Raw genomic sequence first — 25,537 nt, 5'->3', positions numbered from 1 at the left:
TTATTACTTTTATTTCTGGCTAGGAAATCATAAAATACTGGTGACAGTAACCCTGTATGGTTTGATGCTGAATTTTTGAAGCTATTGGTGTGCACTTAGCTCAAACTAGACAGGTACTACTCTGACATCTTTTGAAGGGCTTCTCAACTTGCACTGGCAGGAATAAACTTGGTGCAACAAATAAATGCGTTCCTTCACAATAGGGTCTTTATGATAGTCATTTTCATTTGTTCTTCAGAAACAGAGAGTTAGTGACTTCTTGATGGCTGGATTTTTGTGACAGGATTTCCTCTCCTAACTTGTATATCTTTGGTAGGTTCCTGTAGTCAAAAGTCACACAGAATCACAGAATCACAGAATTACCCGGGTTGGAAGGGACCTCAAGGATCATGTAGTTCCAACCCCCCTGCCTGGCAGGGCCACCAAGTCGTGTCCCTGTATTTCCTGTTGTCCTGCTGCAAACTCTTTTTGCCTTAAATAATCTGGAAGCACAGAGACTAAGGAAGCAGGATACAGCTAAAGAATTTGAAGGCCCTGACTACTTTCTTCAGGGATCCATTTTACACATGGAAGACTTAAATATAGTCCCCATTCTGATACAAACTTGTGGCAGATTGCTCTTCTTATTTAATATTATTTAAATTCTATTTTTATTGCATTCTATTGGTCTGATTTTTGGGTGCTCCTGTTTGGAGCTCGGAGCTGGACTCAGTGATCCTTGTGGGCCCTTTCCAACTCAGGATATTTTATGAATCTATGGTTTGCATTGTATTTCATTGATGAAATTTGCATTCCTCCTCGGCATATGGTTAATGCCTTGTCTGAATATTAATTCAGCACATTCAAGTCTTGTCATCATGCACTGGTTGTAAGTTTGAAAGATACTTCTCTATTATGCAAGGTCCGCATCTTACTTCTAGATAAGGAGGACCAAGATCACAAGTGAACAGTTAACAGACAAGTCTGTTGAGTTGACGTGGAATATGAGGAGCTACTTCAAGATTTAGGGCAATGATTTTGTTCTCTCCAACTCACAGAATCTGGAGGAAGTTGTTCTGTTTACTCTCTCTTTGAACCACAGTAATAGTGACATACTTCCATTTCTTCACGTCTTGTGCTCCTTATAGTCCTTCATACTTGGTGAGAAAATAACAGGCAGTAGCTATGATCTGGAAAATGTAATTTAAATAATTACGAAACTTCTTATTGGTTTAATTGCAAAGTACTTAGAATATCATTGGTGTGATATTGCTTTGCACTAGACCCTCCAGTTAGTGGAAAACACATAGAAGCAAAACTCTATCTCAAATGAATTGGCTACTAAATGTGCAAGTGCACAGGAGGTTACTGAAGTAGAAGCTGCATGCACGGGGCATGATGGCAGTGACCAGTCCACACCAGCCTGTGGCACATGGTGGCCCTCTCTACCCAGCCACTCTTTGGCTCATTTTCCTGCCTATGTTCCCTGGTTCCAGCTTGGACGACAACTTTCTCCTTATCACAGTCCTTTGAACACCTAATAAGCCTGTTTCTCTACTGTTTTGCCTCAGAGAAACCTGTCAACACCTTTTCTCTTCATTCTGCATTTAATAGATACGTCAACATTGCTTAATGGAGGACGGTGAAAAGGTATGTTTTGTATTTAGCTCGGAACACAGCAGCGTGTCCTGACAGCAGTGCTGTCGCAGGCTCAGCACTGAGCTGACGTCGTTATATCAGCTCTGATGCTAGTTCAGGTGGTGCAAGCTCAAATATTTCTCTGCAGTGCTCTTCTGCAGTGCATAAATACACCCTTGTGCAAACAAAAATTCAAAAGCACCATCTCAACTGGACATCTATCATTTATAACTATAGTGGGATTAAAACAGAGCTGAGCCTTCGATTGGCCTCGTACCACAGACCTGCTGGTCAGCTTTGAGAGCACAGCGATAATTACTATGGCCTGTTTTAACAACCTGTGATAATTGCAAGGCAATTCTTCAAGGGTTTGGGGGTGGGGGCAGCTCTGTATATCTGACAAGGGCTTAAAAGTCTAAATGTTATCTGTGTGGGCTGCACATTAGCAGCTCTCCGACAATACAGCCCCAGGTTGTATGGCCCTGGGGAAGGTGCCTGCAGATGGGCGACCTGTCACAGTGTGCTTTGAAGCCCCCCAATCTGGGGAGGTTTCTAGGAAAACTGCTTTGTTTCTGTTTGGGAGACATGAGTCTGACCTGGTAAGGCTTGGTTTTTCAGGCTGTTTTTTACCTAACTTTTAAGTTATAGTGGTATGCTAGTAGAAGCTGTATTTTGCATTTATCTATTTGTTGGAAAAAGAATGGTAGTGCTTAGTCTTAAAACACAGTTGGTTTGGAGCTTGGAGGTTCCCATTAGTGAATGCAGTGGAAGCAGACTGAGTTCCCACTTGCAGTGTTGTGTTATTTGACTGGAAGGAGTTTTAAGGGCTGTTTTAGGAAATATACTAAGTTACTTGAGTGCTGTCACATTCCTCAGAATAGAAAAAGAATCTGAAATTGCCTGACAAGCAAACAGTACGGTTGCTTTTTTAGATGCTGTCTGTAGCATTTGTAATATATGCTGATCCAGTCCTGTTATGTAATTGGTATCCTTTGGGAATGTTGCAAAATGGGGATGCTTGTTTCCTGAGGCTGTTAACAGTGTTTGAAGTTTCTTTATCAGACACAGATTGCGGAGAGGTACATTGACTCTTAATATCTTCTGTTCTTTAAGTGATTTTTTATTTTTTTAAGAGTAATTACAGTAATTACTAGAAACAAGGTGCACTTAAACTTGATGGCAAATTTGTTCTTCTTTGCACATTCTGACTCCCTACAACTCAGTCTTTTAGGGCTATGAGCGCCAATGCTTCCTGATATGTTAGGGTGCTTAAGCATGCCTTCATGTTAAGCATGAGTAATGCTGTCTGTCATCACATTTATTTTGCTAGATTCCTATACACACAAGGACTTTAGTCTTTCATGAACAGTGTTATGGGTTGAGCTTTTAGACCGTAGTGAAAGCCGCTACCAAATTCTTAACCTAGGCCTTTCCACTATGGTTTGATATATATGGTTTATAGTGGAACTGATATAGTTGTTCTATTCATTTTGAGACCAGCCTAATGTTATCAGCAGCAACAACCCACATTAACTTAAAAAAAAAGTTATTTTTCTCTTATTAGGATCATTAGATATACTTGTTGAAGGAACTGATAGCGTGATCTTCAAGTTTGGCTTTGGTTTAAATGCCGCTTAAACCAGCCACAGTACCTGAATAATTCTGAGAGGTCACAAATGCTGATTTCAAAGGATGCTTAGAAAGTCTCTAATATATTATGATGTGCATGATCTTCATCAAAGAAGCATTAGGCACTCCCAGAAGTCCCACAGTTATATGATCTTGTGACAGACCCAGAGGCAAATGCAGAGTTGTCAGCTGAACTGCCTTTGCAGCCTGCCAAGCAAACAGATGCTAATGTTAGATGAGTATCTACACAGCTTGGTATCGAGCTCCCCTGACAGCCAATGAGCCCTTCTGTGACCTTTGCTTGCTGGTCCACTGCTGGGAATCACAGAGGAGATGTCCAGTGATGTTTAAGTTTGAGCTGCATGTTGCATGTTTGGCTATAGTTTATAGCACACTATGTGCAGTACTGATTTCTGTGAGCAACACTCACTAATCACATCTGCTCAAGTAAACTAGGCATTACTGAGCTGCAACCTGCTGGCATAAAGTGGCCCATGCCTATGATAGTTAAATTCCAGTTTCTGAAATGTCAGGACCTGCTGAGTAGTGTCCCTGGCTCATGGTAACTCCTGAACCATACTGAGGATTGTCTGAAGGACAGTAGTGTGCTACAAGCCTGTCGAGGTCCACTCTTAACAATTAAACTGTATTAATAATAGCATTACAAAGCCCAAGAAGGTATGGGAGCTGTCCTGCATATTGTAGTGCAGATATGGCTTTGTGTCCCTTGCTTTCCTTGTCATCACTCTGCAGTTGAAGACTCTGGCTCTAGCCCTGCTCCTAGCTCCAACCCTCCATGATGGTTAAGATTATATACCCTCAGCTTCACTTGAAAGCTTGGTCCCCACGGCTTTTTCTTCCTTGGTGTGCGTTATTGTGATGCACTGTTAGGTTTCCACCAGTATATTCATTTAACTACACACATACTCATTAGAACTGAATTTGGGAACATTTAAGTATCTAGACAAATGATTAAGTGCTTTGCTAAATAGAAGTGTTTTGCTGAGGGTTAGCCTGGCTTATCTGTCCCTTTGTATGTGTAGAATCAAAAGTGCTCCTCTGATCTTGGATAATAACTCTCAAGGATCTTTTTCATTTTGCTTTTCTTTTGTGTAAAATGGGAATGCTAACATTTCCTTACTGACTTCCCTGGCTTGCTGGGGGGTTTAATGCCAGTAAAGCACTTTGAACGTAAGATCTGCTGTGACAGAATTACTGAGAGCTTCGCTTCTGGAATTTAATTGCTCACTTAAAAAGGGAAAAAGAGAATTCGGAACCAGCTGGCAGGGAAATTCTATTGATGTTCATAAGTATTATGTTGGAAACAGCATTCATATTGAATCAGATTATTCAGCATTATATTTTAAATTCTGGATGACTTTTCATTACCTTTGGATATATTTTAAATTGATGATTTTCCTTTAAAGTATAAATATGTTATTTTGTCTTTGTTTTCTAATAGTCTTTTAACAAAACTGGATGTTTGCTCATTGTAGACCATTGCATTTATTACTCACAAGTATAGTCATTTCTGACAGTGCAGCTAAGATTAATGCATTTTCATAATTTGTGTGGTTTCCATTGTTGGCATTTGCTAGCTCTAAAATAAGGAGTTCAGTTCAAGGTCTTTCAGTGCTCTCAGTGAAACCCGGTTGCCTAGCATTTTTAGCACTTGGCAGCACCGTTTCTAATCTGTCTTTTGCTGGCAGCCAGGCTGTGCAGCTCCTCGCTGTGCAATAACATGGATGCGAGCAGGAGCTCCCAGCTCAGGCAGCCCTCGTTTTGTAAAGACCAGTTCAAACCTTGCTCTGAAAATTGTATACATACAATGCGATGCCCACGGCAGTTTTTTCCTTCCTGCCCTTCACTGCTGGTTGCTAAGAGGGGCAGACTGGCACATTTTCTAATTGCACTAATGTTTATGAAATGGAGGGTTTTAAGCCTGTTGCTGAATCCTTAAAGTGCCACAGTCAGGCCTGCCTCACTTAACAGCAAACACAGCAAGAAAGAAACATCTAGAGATTTATTTTTTCAGAAATCTCAGGAGAATAAATTGCTGGCATGTATAGGCTGAGGAGAAGTGCTTTGGGGATGAGCATTTTGGAAGCTTTCTGTGGATATCTTTCAGCTAAAAGCCAGGTTGATTTTCAGTGGTTTATTCAGGTGTCAGGCCCTTTGTTACCTGTGTGCACACACAGAGCTGTGCTCTCCCAGCACAGTGAGGCTGCTCATGTGTTGCATGTAATGCGGTGCCACCGTAAATAGGTATTATAAGGATTTATGGCAAATTTTTTATCAGTCCATTGAGTATTTCAGGTTATGAAGGTACAAGTAGCACACTTACTGAATTCATTAGGAAAAATAGTAACATTAATTAGGGGTTCTGTGGAACTAACGACTGAAGCTTTGCAGTCTTGCTGATCTAAGCAGGTCACCTTGTGCAGAAAGAAACTAAAGTGCTTGTAAACTGTAGCCAGAATTTTAAGAACTGTGTCCTAATTTTCAGCTACACTGCATCTGACAAATGTTCCTTGACCTTATTTATCACTGAAGTAGTGAGAAACTTCCCATTTACTTCAGTGGGCATAAGGTCAAGTCTCTAATCCCAGATGCCTTGTACTCTGCAGGGAAGAGCTGAGTGCCAGAACCACTGAAATAAGGTCTTGGAGACTTTAAATTAGCAATGAAAGTGGGGGTCGCTTAATTAAAATCTGAATCTGTGACATGTATTCAGTGTGAAGTCTTTTTTTTTTTTTTTTTTTTTACCACAGAGCAGAGAACCCTTATAATCTGTGCTGCATATTTTTGCTGTAGGCAAAAAATACTTTTTCCCATTGACTGTGCTCCTGCAGATGGGTGTCATTTCCTGGTTTTCTAGTTTGAGAAGTAACACTGGAAACTAGGGATCATCAAGTCCACCTCCCAGCTCTATTCAGCACCATCCAGAACTCAAACCTTGTGTCTGAGAGCAATGTCCAAATGCTCCTTGAGCTCCAGCAGCTCAGTGCTGTGCTCACTGCCCTGAGCAGCCCATTCCATGCCCACCACCCTCTGGTGCAGACTCTTTCCCTTACCCTCACCCATCCCTCCCCTGGCACAGCTCCATGCTGTTCCTTCAGGCCCTGTTGCTGTCACACAGAGCAGAGCTTAGCGCTACCCCTCGACTCCCTGTGTGCAGCTAATTTGTCAAGATCTCCCTGCAAAGCCTCTCCACCCTCAAAGGAGTCAGCAGCTCCTCCCAGTTTAGTGTCATAACCATAAACTTGCTTAGTATGCACTGAAGTCCTATGTCCAGATCATTTATAAGAGCATTGAAGAGAACTGGCCCCAAAATGGTACCATGGGGAGCCCCATTAGTGACTGGCTGGCAGCCTGATGTAACTCCATTTACTATAACTCTTTGACCTCCCATCACATTCTGTATTTGTCTAACTGTATGCTGGACATTTTGTCCGAAAGAATACTGTGAGAAATAGTACCAAAAGCTTTACTGAAATCAAAGTAGATCACATCAACTGATTTCCCTTGTTCAACTTGGTGGGTAACCTTGTCATAAAAGAAAACTTGGTTAGCTAAACAGGACTTTCTGTTCATGAACTCATGATGTCTATGACCAGTGATCGTGTTGTCCTCTTGCAGCACAGGAGGATTTGAAGTTAGGAGATTTTTTTACTCATTATTTTTTCTTACTACTCTTCACTACTGTCCCACAGTGAAACACTTCTTTTTAAAGCTGCCTTTCAGGAGGTAGTCAGTATTCAACCCTGTAGTTTTGGATTTCACATCAGGAGGATACTATTATACTCAGGAAGAAAGGTGATACTTGGCCCAATAAAATTCCTTGTTCTTGCTTGACAGGATTAAATGGGGCTGATGGATTCTGACCTCAATATATTTGTTCTTGCTGACAGTGAAGCCAAGAAAGGCATCAGTTAGGAAAGCAGTGACACAGAGTGCAGGGACACGCTTCTCTGGACTTTGTTCTGCTATTGATTAATCACCTTGTTTCGCTGATCCCTGAGGCACTTACACTATTAGCACCTATATTCAGAGTTTGCTTTGGCCAACATCAGCTGCCTGTTGTGTTTTGCATTGTCCATTGTCCACATAGCATGGAACAAACACCATTTTGTAGCACAGGCATCATCTGGGTTTAAAGCCAAAATGAACAAGAAAAGCTACGGAGTTTGATTTAGCAGGGTGGCAATGTCAGGGGCAAAGAGGCAGATAGATCCTTTGTTTCATACTGCTTTCTTACCTTCTGTTGTAGCATTTCATTGTGCTCTTTCAGGCTCAAGCTCTCGCACATGGTCTCCCCAATCAACTCTTTTTGCTACTTATTTTCACAGTCCTTTCTGTTTTGTGCATGCTCCTGCTCTCTTTTTCTCTCATCTGTCCTTCCCAAATGGCCACTCATGAGAGTGCTTGTCTTACACTGCTTTAATGGCATGGAAAGGAGGTTGTTTGAGAACAAAATGTCTTCCAGCAGAGTGGAGTTGGCTTTCTGGTGTATCAGCTTTTAGTTAGCCAAGGTGTGGGCAGTGCGATATGTGAGATATTCCCTTTTGCTTCCTTGCATTTCGAAGGTGGTTTCTGGTGCTTTGTAATTGCACAGCACTGCTGTGAATGAGAGTGAGTGCATGCTACAGAGCCTCTAGTGTCATGTGTGCAACTTCTGTTGCCAGAGATCCCTCTGCCAGCTGCTTCAGAAAAGAAGGGTGCATCCGACCCTCATACCTTTGGGGTTTGCATACGTTGTTTTCTTGCTGCTGGAGGAAAACTGTGAAAGTTCAGCTTAATAAAAGGGGAGTGGGCTCTTTCGCTCATTTTTAAATTTACCTTTATACTTCTTTTTACCACGTCTAAATTAAATCCTGACAACATAGCTCATTCTAATGGCCTCCCTTCATAAGAGTTACTGTAATATTGCTCATCTTTTATCTACCGTTTGTCCTCTTGTTTTATATCTGTCTTTGTTGCAAGCTTCTTTGTTGTTTCTTCCAGATTATGATCCTCTGGGACTTTAGTATCAGTATGAGTGAACATTGCTTGCAGCCATGCCAGATTGTGCTGTGATCTGATTGGATTTCACAAGCCAAGGTTAGGCCAGGTCAGAACTTGGTTGAAACGTTGTAGACTACAAGATTGCCTTCCAGCCACTGGGAAAACACAACAAAAACCTGGCCGAGATACTGCTTTAGTCAGCTTAGGCCCCATGTTTTGATGCTGGTTGTGGTGGATGAAGTGTTAAGGAAACGTTCTTTCCTGTTCTCATCAGTGGGATTTCACAACCTTTTATTAGAAAAATACTGATGTTAATTACACTATTTTGTCTCATTGCAAATCCTTTAAGTCTCTATCAGGATTATAGCACTGTTCAGCTGTATATTATATTATCTGATCATCTTTTCCCTATACAGCTGCGTCACGATGTTTTCCCTCAAAACTTGCTTGATCTTCTGAAGCCAAAGTAATACTTATCAAGTGTATCAGTGCCTTCAAATTAAGGTCCTCAGAAAAGTAGAAGTTATTAGTAAAAGTAACATACAGAAAAGTGTAGTTGAACTTTGTCTTAGAGTTGTTTGAGGTTTCTGACCAAAAACACTTGACTATGTAAAGATGAATAAAGTGTGTCAGGCTTTATTTCATTCTGCATGCTGAACAATTTTGGAAGAGTCCCCCTAAGTGACAGATAGAAAAATGTGTTACGCAGATATGAGCTTACCAGTTCTTGTAAAGGTATTTTATCTTTTCTATGTTAGCTTTTACTTAAATCCAAGGAAGAAACTAGTAAGAACCTGTAAAATAAACCTGAGATAGCCCAGGGACTGAACACAGGAATGTATGTGATTGTGTGAAGCGTAGCACAAAGTAGCTGGGGCTGCATGTGCCCACCTTTGTTTCATCCCACCCCATGCTGAGTCTGAGTGGGCACTGCTGAGAGTTCATTTGCCTGCATCTGTGTGAGAACAGCACTAATGAAACTGAGGGAAGAGTGGTTTAAACAGATAGAGATGTCTCTATGTACAACTATGCATCGTTGTACACCGATATACTTAGATCTATTGGAAAAGATGAATATAGATAACTAAGCAGCAGCTGTTCAGTACAAAATCACAATTAAACACCTTTAGAGAGAGTAAACTGAAGCTGCAGAGGATTTAGATAATGAGGTGTAATGAGAGATGACTACAAGTCAGGGAGTGAAATGTTTCAGGAAACACACTTCTGTTGGCCTAAGGAATGAGGTCTGTAATGTGTAGTGCCTGCTGGAACAATATGCTGTGTCAGGATGTAGAAGAGGAGCAGGTGTGTACCTCCCTGGAGCGTTCTCTTATCCTTTGAAGGTTTTCTGTGTGTTTTTCTCAGCCAGCATCTGTACACTGAATATTAAACTTGTGGTTTTTGGTTGTGTGAAAATGTTGCACATCATGTTTTTAAAAATACAAATTTGTATGCGTGTCTGTGTAGAAAAAGTGGGGAATTTACACACAGATCAGGAAGATTAATATTGCATTAAAGTCAAAATGTGCCAGCCTAATTGTCAACAGTGGCTATTGAGGTTACCTGTAATTATTCTTAACAGGTGAATTATCTCTGTTTCATATAATCATAGTGCCAAGCTTGATAATGGTAGGACATGGAAGGTGTAGAGCAGGACAGAGCCTTTCATCTCAACCATCCTGTACCAAGGATCTTCTGTACATGCAAATTCACTAGCTCTTGCACTGTGGAGCATTTATATATCCCAGAGCAGGTAGTTCACTGGGAGTTTGCTTCTCTGCATGCTCAGGGGTCATTCTCCAATGTAGGAGTCTGTAGGGAGGCCATAGTGGCTGATGTTGCTATAGCACTGACAGAGATGTAGGGGAATGTCCTGCAGAGGGATATGAAAAGCGCTGTGGATTGATTCTGTTCCTGCCTCGTCAGTCTTAGAAAGAGCCACCTCGGCTAATCTTTATGAAAACAGCATGACTAATGCTTGCCTGCTGAACTGCTATGTTGGATAAGATATTTTGGCTGTTGTTTTCAGCTGTTATTTACAGGATCAATAAAAGTGATTTTTCAATTCAAGGCTAATTTTTTACCAACAAGCTGCATACCATGTAAGGTCAGAATATTGGTTCTGATCTTCTTTTAAGAACAAGTTAATTTAAGAACGATGGGCAGTTTCCAGTTCAGAATTCTCTTCTCTTATTGAAAGGAGGGATGCCTCTGGGAGAAACAGCTTATGAGGAAGGTAATTACGTGCTGGACTATATCACAATCGACTGCCCAGAGATACTTACATGTAGCTGCTTTTATTTAAATAATTATCACTTAACAGCACACAATATTTAATAAATACAGAGGTTTTATTATTACCCTGTTTTGGTTGCTGTTGACAACTATGCAGATACTCCTGTTGACTTCATTGGGCATTGGCTGAAGTGTCTGGTGCTTTGAGACCATTTAGAGGTGCCTTCTATAGTATCTTGCGACCATTTACAGACAGTTTCATGCCATTGTGGAAATATTTCAAGCCAACAGAAGGTGTATTCCCTTATACTAATGTAAAAGCCATTCATTACTTTTACATCTGTTTTTTTTGTGATCTGTTGGAAAAATCAGTTCTGCATTACACATGCCTGAGTATGTGCGCCAATACACACATTTTGTTAATACACTCCTCCCATCCTCTTTTGCCTTCTTGCTCCATGCATGCTAGAGATAAGCCTCCATTCTAAAAGCACTGTCAGTATGAGTCGTCTGCAGTTCTGCCTGTTTGGTTGTGGTCAGATACAACTTCAGGTGACTAAAACCATGCAGATATTGTTTTATGAGCCAGAGCTCACACCAACCATTGGAGAGTTTTGCAGGATAAGAACAAAGTAACCAGGGCATATTCTTAGTAAGAACTACGAATGAACTTTACATGCCAAGAAAGTTGACCTGTTTCTTTTGTTTGTTAAGTATTTATTAGATCCAACCCAGCCCCTCCTGAGCCCCAGAGCATAACCTTCCAGTAAGAACCTGGCTTTTTGGAAACTGTGTTGCTGATGGGAACTACTGGCAATAGGAGCTTTCTGACAATCAACTACTCGTTTAGTAGAGGAATAATGGGAGCAGATGTTTTCAGTTCACAAAATGTATCCAATAAATGGCGCATCCACTTGTTATTTTAATTCCTTTAAATTTTAGGGAACTCATTTGGGGGTAGGCTTTCAGAAGAGCTTAACCCCGTGAAGCCCCATTGTTCTCGATATAAACGATGAACTCATTTAAAAACCACAGTTTTTAATGCCTAAAGTGGAGCTACTGACTATGGATGCCTCAAAAAATGTGGCCCATGTTTCTGCTGAGTGCATACTGATCATTATAGAGAATTCATACGTGTAGTCCTGAGTGATACCCTACGTTTGTCTGTGATTGTATATATGATGGCTTCTTAATTTACTATTGCACTAGGCATTTTAATTTAAATTATGCTAATAGCATAGGATTAACTGTGGATTATGATTCTTGCATTTGCTGTCAGACAAGCAGAAGGGCCCGTTCTTTTGCTTCTATCAGTTTCTCCCTTCTCTTTCTGATGTTTAGTATTTTGTGCTCAAGCTTGGCCTCAGGTTTTGATGAGGTTTCTTGTATAAGCTGATGCAGTTGCTTAGGGAAAGAGAATTGTTGAGAATCAGAAAAAGAAAAGGCTGCGATCTTTTTATCTTCTGATGACACATTTTTATGGTGCTGAAATGATTTACTGAAAACTCTTTTGATTTGAATGGGCTCTTGCCAGCATGGCACAATGAGCAGTGCTCTGTGGCACGCGTACTTTGCCTTTTTACTGTTGGCTCAAACACATAGTAAACTAGTTCTCAGGGTTTTATTAGAACCCTAATAAAGGGTGAAGAATACATAATACCTGCAGCAGGAATAAGCTTTTATGTTGGTCCCTGCTGAGGAAGTAGCATGGGGCCAACACTGTCTACTGTCTCCAGTAGTGAAAAAGCATTATAGGAATGGGTTTGCTCTTCCTTAATTTTAACCCCTCTAGAGATCTCCAGGCTGAAGATGTGTTGGAAACACAAGTTTGCCTCCTTACATTTGCACTTGTTTCATTGTGTAGCAACCTTGGATTCTAATGGCATGCAGCCTGTTTGCATTAGTGTCTTGTTTTGAATTCATTTTCCTTCAAATCCCTCATTTATTTTTTGTGGAGTGCTTGATATTCTTAATGTCTTTGTGTTGTAGCAGCAGTCTAAAATTTTCCTTCTTCTCTCTCTTTTCCCCTCTAGCTGATATTATTTCTACAGTTGAGTTTAACCACACTGGAGAACTACTGGCTACTGGTGACAAGGGGGGTCGGGTTGTTATATTCCAAAGGGAACCTGAGGTATGTGAGTTAGTCCTTAATAGCTTCTAAAACCGTTTTTGATTGTTAGTACTTTAATTAGATCTATAAAAAAATAAAAATAATAATTGCTTATAATCTCAAGATTGAGTAAAAAAGAATGTGGGAAGAGGGTAAATGTCTTTTTCATTAGAAGTTTTTTTCCTGTTCCAAACAAGAATTCTTCAGAATATTCTAAGCTAAGAAAAGAGGTGGTGGCCTTTGTTTTACTTTTGTTTTAATAGCTTTTCCCTCTTTGATGGAGTTATTCCATTTCAAACAGTGTTTGTGCTGTGTTATCTTTGCTGCTCCAGCTTTAAATTTAGTCCATGCACGACATCTCCTGTACAAAGCCTTGCTGAACAATTGACATTTCTTCCAAAATTCTGTCCTTTATTAAACGCTTCTTCCATCCTCACAGGAAATTTCATTCCTGTAGAAACAGATCTATCGATCTCGTGTTTTAAATGAGAAATTTAATTATACATTCAATAGTTTTGTATTTATAAGGCTGCTAATACAACTTCCCCTAGAGCAGGAGAAAATATATTGCCATAATAAAACACGCCTTTTTGTTGTTCTTACTCTCCACAGAGTAAAAATGAGCCTTACAGTCAGGGGGAGTACAATGTTTACAGCACTTTCCAGAGCCATGAACCTGAATTTGATTATTTGAAGAGCTTGGAGATAGAAGAAAAAATAAACAAGATCAAGTGGTTACCACAGCAAAATGCAGCTCACTCACTTTTATCAACAAATGGTAAGACTGAAGAGAATATGTTGGATATAACCTTTTGCTCTTTTGCATTTTAGCACTGACTGTATATATTCAAATTCTGCATTCATTTTCCTTTACCATTCTAGTGATTTCATGTGTCAGAGTTTACTGAGACTGCCATAGTGACTCAGATAGCTGCTGTTTATGCATTTGGTACGCAATCAAAAGGTTTTTTTTTTTTTTGATGTTTAGAGCACTGCTCATTTTTGCTCTTTCTGTGCCATGCTATCTTGGAATTAATTTTGTGATAAAGACATCACCTTATCCAGCAGCTGTGTTCCACTGGGAATTTAGAGTTTTGTCTGCTGTATTTGTCATAACTTTTATTCTTTGCAGATGCGTAAATGAAAGTAAGGGTGATAAATGGATTTCTTTTTCTCTTCATTCATTATCATCAGAATGTTCTATTTAAGTTCCCCAGTAGGAATAATAATAAGAAACTGATACTGACTCATCTTTCCACATGCTTAAGGCCTATTGCTGAAGAAAATGCAGTATCATTGCTAAGAGGGGAGATGCAGGTGTGGAATAGTTGGAAGAAATTGAATGGGTCCTAATTTATACGTCTGTAATTTAGGAAATATTTGGTCACCATTTGCAGCTTAAGATTCAGCATAATGTTTTGCTCTCTGTTCTTCCTAATTGTGGAGAATCCTAGGTGACTTCTTTATGAGAAGAAAGCAGAAGTGAAGCCATGGGCATAGCCTATGGATGTTGGCTTGGGATTGCAGAATGTGATTCTGTGTTAAGGAGAATTCACCATGTCCTGGCACAGTAAGGCTGAAGTCTGAAAAATTCATCTTGTGGCATGGTCATAAAATAGTTCTGGGTTTAGGGTACAGAAAGTCCTTGCTGAACTTCTTTCTGCCACACAGACTTTCTATGAGAATACACTTACAATTTACATAAATTCCATGCCCTTTAGAAGTGGAGAATAGTATTTTCCCCAGCCTGTAGAATGTGAAGGCATTGTCTGCTATCCATGCTTACATTGGTCCAGTTGTAGAAACACTTTGAGTACTGGCTTATATTTTTACCTATTTATGAGCCCTCTGTTAGGTTGGGATCCAGAGCCCAGTTTTGGTCAGAAAAATGAGGACTATGAAAGAGCATCCTATAAAACTTCTGCGGAGCATGTTCTCTGCCCAGGTACAGGTAGGCGGTGTCCATTGAATTTGCTGGAAGGAGCATCCCAGTGTTAGGGAAAGCATGAGAGGAAAATCCATCTACATCTCACCTTCACTATATGAGACTTGACACGTGTGCACTTTCGCAAATCTATTTCTATCCTTTTAAGGGCTCCCTCACAGGTCACTTTGCTTTTAGAGAGTTCTTTTGCAGTTCACGCATTACCAGTAAGTTATCAGCTAAGCTCTGCTTGCATTGTCTTAATTAATGAAGGCAGAAGGAAGTCACCAAGGCTTTCAAATCCCACTGTGGATTTGCAGTTAGCTTACAGTTAGCAAATTCCTGGTTTGCGTTGTAAACTGAACTAATTTTGTAGTATAGTATTAAATTATTAAGATTCATTGGTATCTTTTGTACCAGAATATATTGGGACTTCCTATTTGATTTATATTGAGTAAATCACAATTTGACCCATACGCATCCTTTCATCTGAGGCTTTGAGATTTCTTATTAGACATTAATTAATGTAAACTTCACAACACCCTTGAGACTGAAGGAACACTGAACTTCACAAGGATGTTTCTATATTTTGTGAAATATAAGTATACTTAGAATTTATAGGGATGTTTTAAAGTCTGGAATGCAGATGAGCAAGAAGAAAACCAACACACAACATCCTTAACCACTGAAAGTTTTCTCTCAGAGAAGTGATAGGTTTATCAATAGCAGTCAAGTCCAGCAATGGAAAACACACTTTCTTCTTACATATTTTATAATCACTGTATTTAAAAATATTATAGTAGATGAGCAGAAAAGCACATGTACATGTAATAAAAGCCCTGAGTACGTGATATAACCTGTATGTGCTTTTAGCAATTAACATGGCTGATAGAAATGAAATGTATTGAACTTTTTTTGCAGCTGTTCAGCTGCAAATTGGAAATAACCACTTGTTCTGTAGATTGATCAATATCTGTAGGAAGCGTTTTTGTTGTTTCACCCTGCTGGGCAGCTGAATTCCACTACAGCACTGCTTCAATACAGCTCAGTGCCACAGGGCCCATCCTTTAGTAACTGCTCCACAATGGTTCCCCATGGGCAGCAGCTCTCCCAGAGTTCCTGCCTCACTGCAGGCTCCTTTCCATGGGCTGCAGTTCTGGCCCAGGCCCTACTTCGGCTGGGGCCCTCCATGTGCTGCACCTCCTTCAGGGCTGCTCCGTGGCTATACGTGGATATCTCCACACAGGGCACATGGGCTGCAGAGGGACAGCCTGCCTCGCAATGGGCCTTTTCTGGGCTGCAGGAAACTTCTGCTCTGCACCTGGAGCAACTCCTGTCCTCCTTCTGCACTGACCTCGGTGCCTGCAGGGCTGTTCTTCTCACATCCTTCACTCCTATTCCAGCTGCAGTTGAACAGCAGTCGTTCCCTTTCTTAGATCTGCTCTCACAGAGGCACAGCCAGCATCACTCAAGGCTCAGCTCTGCCCAGAGGCAGGTCCCTTTTGGAGCCATCTGGAGGTTAGCATCTGATGTGGAGAAGCTTTGGAAAGTCTGGCTGCTCCACGAAGAGATGTGTGAAACAACAATTAGGTCAGGACAAGGTATATACATCTGTGGAAGGAGAAGAGCTGACATTTATCTTTCTGCCTAAATTTGCCAAGTTGGGGTGCAAGGTTGGAGTGGGAGTAGGCAGTATCAGGGAAATCTGCAGCTTTAATGTGCAGCTACAAAAGGAAGGAGGAATTCCATCTGAAATGTTTGAAAAACTCTTCGCTAAACAAGAGGCATCGTTATTCTATCATGATATTCTTAATGATCATCTTATCCATCATGAAAAGGGAGAGTTTAGGTTTAATTCAGTTCCCTTCAATTCAGATCTAATCACAATATCTGCTATATTAATATATTTTTCTCTCCACTTTTCACTCTCTTACCCTTACAAGTGAGAGAGATGTTATTTCTGATTTTATTTCTATTGATATCCCTTGTTAGGAGAGCAAAATGTTTCATACTTCTCAGTCATTTCTTTGCTAGAGCTCACAATGTTCTAACAATGCACCTCTTCCCATTCCCACAGCAAGACAAGCAGGTATAATTGGTCTCTTTTCTTGTGTGATTCAGAAGTAACCTAGCTAGCGGGCTTCAGTATCAAGATTATTTCTTTGACGATTTGACTTTGCAAGTCTGACCTTCAGCAGGAAGCACTGTATGGTTTTGGTATGTTCTGCCTGCAAACTGCTGAGTTGGATATGAGAGCAGCGTGTGTTTTGCAGGGTCTGTCAGCTGTCAGGGCCCTCTGACTGACTTCAGGGTATGGGATGTGCTTTATGAGTATTTTTTCCAGTTGGCAGCATTGATTGAATGTGCCAGATTTAGAGACCCAGACTGTGTCAGCATGGAACGTGGCTAAGCCAAGGTGCAGAAACTTCTTTAAGGAGTATTTTGTGAAAGGTGAGTAACCATGTTCAGAATTCCTATGCTGACAGAAAGCTGTTTGTCTCTTCTTTTAAAGATAAAACAATCAAATTATGGAAAATCACTGAAAGAGATAAGAGGCCAGAGGGGTACAACTTAAAAGATGAAGAAGGAAAGCTTAAAGATCTTTCTACAGTAACATCACTACAGGTAAGATGCTATCTTTGTCCTAGTTGCTCCCATATGAAGAAGATAGTCATGAGTACCAAGTCAGTAGAAGATTTAAATATATACTTAGTGTTAAGCGTATATGAAATTATTCTTGAAGTTTAGGTTGACTTTACAGTTTTGAATCTTTAATGTATTTTCATAGAACCATAGAATTACTCAGGTTGGAAAAGACCTTAAAGATCATCAAGTCCAACCACAGCCTAACCATAGTACCCTAACTCTGCTAAATCATATCTGTGAGCACTACATCCAAACGGCTCACAGTCACAAAACCTTATAAGTGACAAATCCTTTATGATATAGTGACTGTCACAGAAATGCTTAGAGTTTATCCTGATAAAATTCTCTCAGCATGACTTCACATTCTTTCACACACCTCATTCAGAGTAACAGAGTTAGTCAGCACAGCAGATTTCGGTCTCATCATTATTACAGTAGTATGAAATAATTGTCTTCTTTCTGGAGATATGCAGAAGTCCAGTGAGTGTGAGACTCCATTGCTGATGGGTTCAGTTGTCAGTCTCGTATTGTAATAGATTTTTGCTCTCACACTTTAATGGCTGAATTCACTTCAGTCTTTTTTCCAAAGGGGATGACTAACGGTTAGAACTAGAAGGCTGAATTGTACAAATGCTATTATTTTTACTAATCTTAAAAAGGAACAATCAGCTCCTACCTGCAAACTAAGCCAATATTGTCTGTTGAGGAAAAAAATACCCTCAAAAGTCTGAAGATCTACATGAATGGAATTCAGGCAGAATGGAGTACCTGTTTTGTATCACTAAGCAAACAAAGCCATTTAGGGTTGCTTATAATCTGAGAATTCAAAGACTGAGAAAATCATTGCTTTGTTGCTGGAGCAGCAAGTTAAACTCAAAGCTTTAACATTTCTGTGTTTCTCTTTAAATGATCTTGCATGTTTGAAAGATTGTTTATGATGCATGTTCAGCTACATTGTATATTCCCGATTGAGGATCACTGCATTTCTGAGTTTAATGCTTTACCAACAGGGAATGAATTGGCATTGTCTAGATTTCGAAGCGTGACATCGAAGTGACACACAGGGAAATAACAAGGGTGCAATGATCAGTTGGCTTTGTTTTCGAAGGCTGTATTCATTATGTTCTGCAGAGATTATAACCTTTTTGCTGCTTGACTTTTTTTTTTTTTTTGAGATAAAGTAGCAAAATAAATAGTGCCAGTGATTCACAGCAAACAGAATATAGGAAAACCAAAATACTGGGAGTTCATTGACTGCTGCAGCCAGAACCTTCTGCATTTGTGAAACATGGGTCTGGTCTGCTCTGTGGTAGCTGTCAGTGCCTCTCTTCCAGTGGCCCAAGCTTTCCAGTGTTCTGCCTATCTCTCCATGGCTCCTGTCTGTCCCTTCCCCGTTGTCAGAGATGGTCTTGCCCAACTATTCATCCATGGAGAAATTCACCTTGCATACACTACTGAGAAGTTTTATAATGTCACAGTCTTTGAATACTTCTTCTCCATCATGCTAGCAAAAAAAATTAGTTAAGATCTTACTCTGTTTCTGATCTATGGCTTGTTTTTTGGCAGGTGCCTGTATTGAAACCTATGGATTTGATGGTAGAAGTCACTCCCCGGAGAATCTTTGCTAATGGTCACACCTATCATGTCAACTCGATATCTGTCAACAGTGACTGTGAGACATACATGTCAGCAGATGATCTCAGGATTAATCTCTGGCATTTGGCAATCACAGATAGAAGCTTCAGTATCCTTTATTGTGGTTCCTTACTCAGTATTGATAGTATTAATGGAGCTTAGGAGAGACATTTTAAAATATTTCTTCTTCAGGTTTATGCATATATCTTACCTTTGTCAGAATCCTGGCAGTATTTGTAACAGAAAATGCTCAGATATCATAAAGGACAGTTAAAGGGTTGCAAAATTTAGGGAATTCTGTGAAAAATAGCAGTTCTGGTGTTGGTTAATGACACATGGACAGAAAAATGATGACTGAATGATAACTATCCACCTGACTAGCATGTTTTATACTGTTATTTCCTGAAGACGTTTCATGCTGAGCTACTGATTTTTTTTTTCTCTCTCTCTTTTTTCTTTCTTTTCCTGAAAGGCCTCTCCTTCCTCTGTCCCCTGTTCTCAGCCACCCTGCTGCACAAAACCCTTATGTCTGAGATGTTCATAGTTCGGGTGTTAGGCTTACACTTACTTCATGTGAGTTGTGTTTGGAGTTAATGCAGTCACTACGGTATCAAGTGCCAGCATCATCCTGAAAGCCATGCTGTGGGATCATTCCAGTCAGGGAGGCTGCCCCTGCACTGCACAGTGCAGGAGGAGATAGAGAAAATGAAGTCAAGAAAAGTGATTCTCTGTGCATTGCAGAATATAAGGGAAGAGAAAGATAAGAAATAGATTATGGAGCCAGCTTGGAATATTGTATTCCTGTCGTTGTTGTTTTGTTTTATTTCAAGAGGAATTAGAAGATTTATCCATGGAATTGTATGGAGGACTATTAAATATTGAAGAGAAATTGTTGTTCTGCTGTGGACAAATTCCTTTTGCCAACATAAAGAGCTCTTTTTTCCTGTTTCTACTGGTTCTTCATGTTTCTTGGGCTGCAGGCTAGGTAATTTCTGGAGCATGGCCTGCACTTCATAAATGTCAGAGAAAAAAAATTACCAAGTGAAGCAATTCTTGATGTCCTTAAAACAAATAAAGAAGTGGAACTGCCTTTGCAGTATCAAAGAATGGGTGCATTTATCCTTAGACAGTATGAGTTTGGAAACAAATTGAGATGTTCCTTTCCTGCCTTTCACCTGTCTGCATGAAGTGAGATCAGTGGTGCCTTCTTTAACAAGATGTTTTTAGGATCAATCTTTAGGTGGTCCTTTAAAACTCAGCAGTGTTGTCTTTGATATGCAAGCAACTGTACTTCTCTGTTTTCATATGAGAGGACACAGTGTGAAATTCTTTTGCCAGTGCATCTCTATGGAGTAGCAGTATGGCTTCTCACTGTGTCCTTCTCACTGTAGCTTCACCTTCCCACTCTTATGATCTCCTGGGCACTTTTGTATCTGCCTGATGGGTGTTTTCTTCCTCTTCTAAGGCAGAGCAATGAGTCAGAATGAGAGCAGCAGTCTCTGTATGTCCGCAAAGGTACGTGCTTGTCCACAAAGGTATTTCAAACTAGCAGCGTTCTGGTGAAGGGCTGGATAACAGTCTCAAGATCGTAAATGCTACCATACCTCTTGATGCGTACAACATGGGCATCAAAGGTACTTGAGACTGGATAACTATTTAGAATGCTACTGTCTCTACTTGTGGGTGCTCATTTGTTGTATTCGGTCGCATCTGTGTGCACTGTGCACACATTCCCGTTGTGGAGTATTTACTAATAAGTGTGTTTTCTAGAGTTCGTAGTTTAATCGCTGATTTAACCCTTACAACACAACACAGTTTATACTAAGTAACTTCAGTGTCTGAGGATGTTCTAAAACTGCTGTTTGTAGGTGAAATCAGAGTATGTTTCTGAGGTTTAGGATGGGAAACTTTTTGTTTCTAAACCTTGGGATACTTATGTGGATAACTTTTGAATAACTGTGTTTTATCCCGGATTCAGATACAGATTTTACTACTTTTTTTAGATACACATGAATGAATATCTGTCAGATGGTCATGAGAGAGTTTAGGCAGTGGTAAGAGAGAACATTGGCAAAAACATTAGTTAAAGATGTTTAATCTTAGATGGCAGCCTGTTTTTGCTATACTGGCCACAGTGGCTGGTATCTTTTCTTGAACACTTCCAGATGTGGTGACTCCATCTTCCCTGGGCAGCTCATTCCAATGCTTTACCGCTCTTTCATAGAGAATGATTTTTTTCCTAATGTCCAACCTGGATGTTGCTGTGTTTGGTGCCTTGTTCTGCAGAATAGTTAAGAATACAGGAGAGGAGAATTGAGTTTGTAAAATGCTTGCTTCACACTTTCTTAATAGATATAAAATGGAAGTGAAATGTCTTGCTGTTTTGCACTGGGGGCTCAATTCCTTGAAATGTTTAAAACAATAAATAGAAAATATTTAGCTCTGAAGTTGCATTTGTTAATAAGAGGTCTGGCAGTGGTACATACTTGGCTTTTTACTTTCCCTCAGAGACAACAGGGCTGCATATAATGAACTGCAGTTTCTTTACCCAAGAGGCTGATGTGACAATGACACATCAAATTCAGTGGTAGAGCTTCTGGACATTCAGCTGATGTTTGAACATCTTTACAAATTACTTGGGAAAGACTGGAGAAAAACTGCCAGATTAACGGTGATACGCTAGGATATTTTTCCAATAAAATAGTTTGTCTTGTAAAATTTTAGTTGAGAACAGTTATAATGGCTTTATTTTGGTTATAACTATTATTTTAGCACTATTACAAATCACTGAGAATTCTTTGTTTATTTGAAAACAAAAAGACAAAGCAGTGCAGAATCTTAAGTTAGTTCTCTTTCTGGTTCCCTTGGAAAATAATTCAACTTTGCAAAATTGATCAAAATATGTGCTTCAGGTAAAGCCTTAGGCAAGCAAAATACAGGTAGTGACTTTGTGGTTTTCTTTTATATTAGCATAAACAGTAACTGGGATGAAATGCAGAGGAGGTGAGTTTTATGCTATGACTGTAAATTTTCCTGCAAAATATGCAAAACTTTTGTTCATGACTTCCCGCTTGCAAGCGTATTTACTCAGTATTGTATGAGCAGGATGAAGGGAGGAGGTGAGAGGAAAGGAATGGGGAAGGTCAGCTGGTAAATAATTACACATATGAGGCTTTTCTTTGCTGAAAGGTTTAATGTGTGTGATTGTGTTATGGAGAATGAGAGTCGGTGTCCTTAATTATAGATGATACTCTTCACTGGAAAAGAAGCGAGGTAAAGGTTGCTTTATTTGTTAATGTTCAGTCTGAAATGGCTTAGCATTGTTGCCCATAGCTTAAGCCTTTAGATAAGTCATCTTTGGTGTATTGAATGAGAAAACTGCAGCGCTGGAAGCATACTGATAAGGCTTACTTCACATCAGCAGCAATCTTTGGACTATCTAGCTGCACTAAATATTCTTTATGAGAATGTATTTGGATCACTCACAGAAGTATGTAGCTCATAGCACTTGAACTCCCTTCATTTCCTGGTAGCGCACTATTTCACTCCAGAGGCAGTCATGGCATTGCTATGGAAACAACATCACTGTTTCCAGCATGTACTCATCTAGAGACTCATCTTGACTAAAATACTCATTTCTCAGTCAGATCAATATAGTCCAGTGTTATCCTGATTTAATAAAAAATTCCTACTTCTTTGTCCCATAAGGGTTAAGCTAATTAGCAGATCACCATAGGGCCTTCTTATAGTCTAATGTATGCCAGTATTTGAAACATATCATAGATAGTCAGATCGTTAGGCACTGTATCTTAGGGAAATTAATTTACTTAAGAAATAAACAACAACAACAAAAGCAAGGAAATAATATCACCGAAGTGACAGAGTGCATAGATGGAGACCAAGTTTGTACAACCCAATGTGCATCTGAATTGCACAGGGCATATCACAGTGTGCCCTGGGGGCAGCCTGCCGCCTTGCAGAATTCCTCATCCCTGTCTCAGTGCTGTGCATTTGAATGCTAAGCTGAGAGCAAACATGCAGTTTTCTCTTGGCATTCCTGGAGCTGGAAGCTGACAGGTTTATGCCCTTCAGCGAGATATGGTTGTTTCTATAAAAATTCCTCCAACACGATGACTGTGCACAAACTATTCATAGTGTGTTTTTCGTGCTCTTGAAAAAAAGCCTTGGCTGCATTAAAACCTGCTGCTACCCCACCCTCAGCTCTGTTTTCCTCAAGCATATGCTCTCTGTTTGAATAGTTGAATATTACATTTTGACATACATTTTGATATACATTGAATATTACATGCTTCCTGTTCTATCAAGAATTAAGTTCTGCCAATCAGCATTGTGTGTTCAAAAGGTGTATACTGCATCAAGGAGCCTGTTTCTAATTGGGTGGAGTTGTTGCTAGCAAAATTTGAGTAGCTTTCCTCATAGTGTTCTTGTGTTCTATAGTTCTTAGAATCCCTTCTTCTCCCACTGGCTTTATCTTGGTCTCTCTCCATTAGAGGCAAATGCATGGTTGAAATCAGATCTTTAAGTCAGAAGTAGGGGATCACAGAAGAAATTGCAGCAGATGTACCCTATTTGTATGGTTTGGGAAGCTCTTTTAGAGTATAACTATTGAGAAATGGTTGCTTTAGAATGTAGCTAATGAGAATCTGTTGCTCTGCTCTCCTAATTAAAATACTCCTACTTGAATAACTGAGGGAAAAAAGAGTTATTTTTAACAGGCTTATTTTCTGGATAGATGTGATGTACTCTTTTGTCTCCATTTGTTTTTTATTTTATATTTTTCCCAGCAGGGTAATAGTGGCCTTCTAGCAAAAACCACTGGCAGCAGTGAGAATAAAGATTTTGGCACCTAGCTCACATCTGAGTACTGTGAGCTGGAGGTTTTCTGTATCTTTTGGTGAATGCTGAATCATGCTTTAACTGAGGAAGACTTGTAAAAGCTGAGTAAAGGCTCAAGTGCCCTGTCCTGCTAAGTCTTAGAAAAGGGAAGAATGGAAAGCAAAAAGGCTAAAAAAACAGATAAGAGATTCTAATATATTAAACATCTTTAATACACAAAGTTCACACCACTATCAACAATCAACCGTTAGGTTCTTTGTTATATTGTCATTTCTCATCTATAGCAATTAGATTTTAAATGGTCATGATAGGGATCTTTCCCCTTCTGTATAACTGAAGTGCTCGTTAGACTGTAACACAATGAAATACACTGTAATAAATTTATTTTTAAATAATTATACTAAAAAGGTGAAGGTAGTCAGTCTCAGCCCCACTTTATACACGCTTAATCAAAGATTGTTAAATAGGTTTGTTGGGATTTTAGCTTAGAATCTGAATCTTGCATGGTGAGATCCCACTTTCCTCTACTTCAATCTAAAATACTGTTTTAGATTAAGTGGCACTTTATTTAAGCTAAAGTATGAACTACATACCAAACATCACTGATATGTGCAAACAAAGCTAGATGGAATTCCAATATTAAAGTTATGTATACACCATAAAAAGGATATCTAATATACATTAAATTCGACAAATGCAGCTCTAATTTAGAATAAAACTCAATCATTATTTTAATGGAGCTGTTAAACAGTGTTTCTAGATATCACTGATCAAATAAAGCCTGCTTTTTGTATAGTATGTTTAAGATTCTGTAGTGGTCTACACTAATTGGATATGTAATACTAGATAAATAATAATTAAGAAGAATATAAAAGGAGGAAAGAATTTTCTGACTGCTGGACTAGGGACCATGCTGGCTCTATGGGTGTGTAATTAAATAATGCATTGAGCACCTGTTCTTTGTAAGCACTATAGTTAAATATGGGATAAAATAAAGAATTTTCAGTTGTAAGCAAAATATCCCATTTGACCATTAAAATGAGTATTTTAGAGCTGTAGTATTGGGAAAATCCTTGACATATGTTTTTGCTGCTTATTAGGAATAATGCAGCGGGGATTCTTTTTGTTTAAAACAATTAAGGAACATTTTTAGTGTCAGTTGTGGAACATTTTTAGTGTCAGTTGTGGAATAAAATTAATTAAAAAAATGTATATAGTTGAAAGTTGCCATCTTCTCTGAACTGTATAAGATCCTGATAACAGCAGAGCCTTTCACGAACTCTGACCAGACTCATCTGTAAGAGAAATTCTGTGTCTCTAGTGCAAGGTGCCAGGAGGAAAATGCATTTCTAGGGTCACCTAAAGGTCTTACAGCCTCTGTCACAGCTTCTATGATGCTATTATTCAGGAAGTTCAGGCATTGAATTGGTTCTACTTCTGTTGAGGTAAAATTACGCCTAATATGTGGATGTGGTCTTATTTCTGATGTGGCCATCCTATACCATGGAATATCCTGAGTGGGGCTTTTAGGAGCTGAGCTAGTCCTGTGTTTGTACATTATCTTGTGTTCTTAATCTATAGCTAACTGATGTGATTCAAATAGCAGATAATAATTCTAACAGACAAGACTGCATAAATAGTGACTCTAAGAACCTTAAGGATTTTTGTTTTCAAGAAACAGAGAGAACTCACTGTGGCTTTTAGAAGACTAATTCCAGATTCAGAGAGCTATGGAAACCATAAGTAAGTTTGCAAATGTAGACTTTGAAACTTTTGTGTTGTTTTGCCCTTCCAATCCGTGTCAGAAACTGTCAGTTTTTAACTGTTCTCATCACCTTGAGTTGACTCATATCTCAAGAATGTGCCTGTCAGCCAGTCAA

General features: G+C 39.5%; 1 protein-coding gene across 16 annotated transcripts in view; it reads left to right on the top strand.

Annotated features, from left to right (window-relative positions):
- The window catches only part of PPP2R2C (protein phosphatase 2 regulatory subunit Bgamma), a 148,495-nt gene that overhangs the window by 89,285 nt on the left and 33,673 nt on the right, over nucleotides 1–25,537 (top strand). For all 16 annotated transcript variants that reach the window (XM_085547364.1, XM_085547374.1, XM_085547370.1 and 13 more), the window contains 4 exons: nucleotides 12,519–12,616; nucleotides 13,208–13,373; nucleotides 17,032–17,144; nucleotides 18,732–18,909. In XM_085547364.1, the coding sequence (XP_085403490.1) occupies nucleotides 12,519–12,616; nucleotides 13,208–13,373; nucleotides 17,032–17,144; nucleotides 18,732–18,909 (555 nt within the window). The remainder of the gene's footprint in view (nucleotides 1–12,518; nucleotides 12,617–13,207; nucleotides 13,374–17,031; nucleotides 17,145–18,731; nucleotides 18,910–25,537) is intronic.

Source organism: Coturnix japonica, chromosome 4, assembly GCF_054131305.1.
Source record: "Coturnix japonica strain WE chromosome 4, WE-NBRP24, whole genome shotgun sequence".
NCBI lineage: Eukaryota > Metazoa > Chordata > Aves > Galliformes > Phasianidae > Coturnix > Coturnix japonica.
The sequence above is the reverse complement of the archived record's forward strand: the minus strand, read 5'-3'. Positions and strand labels throughout refer to the sequence as shown.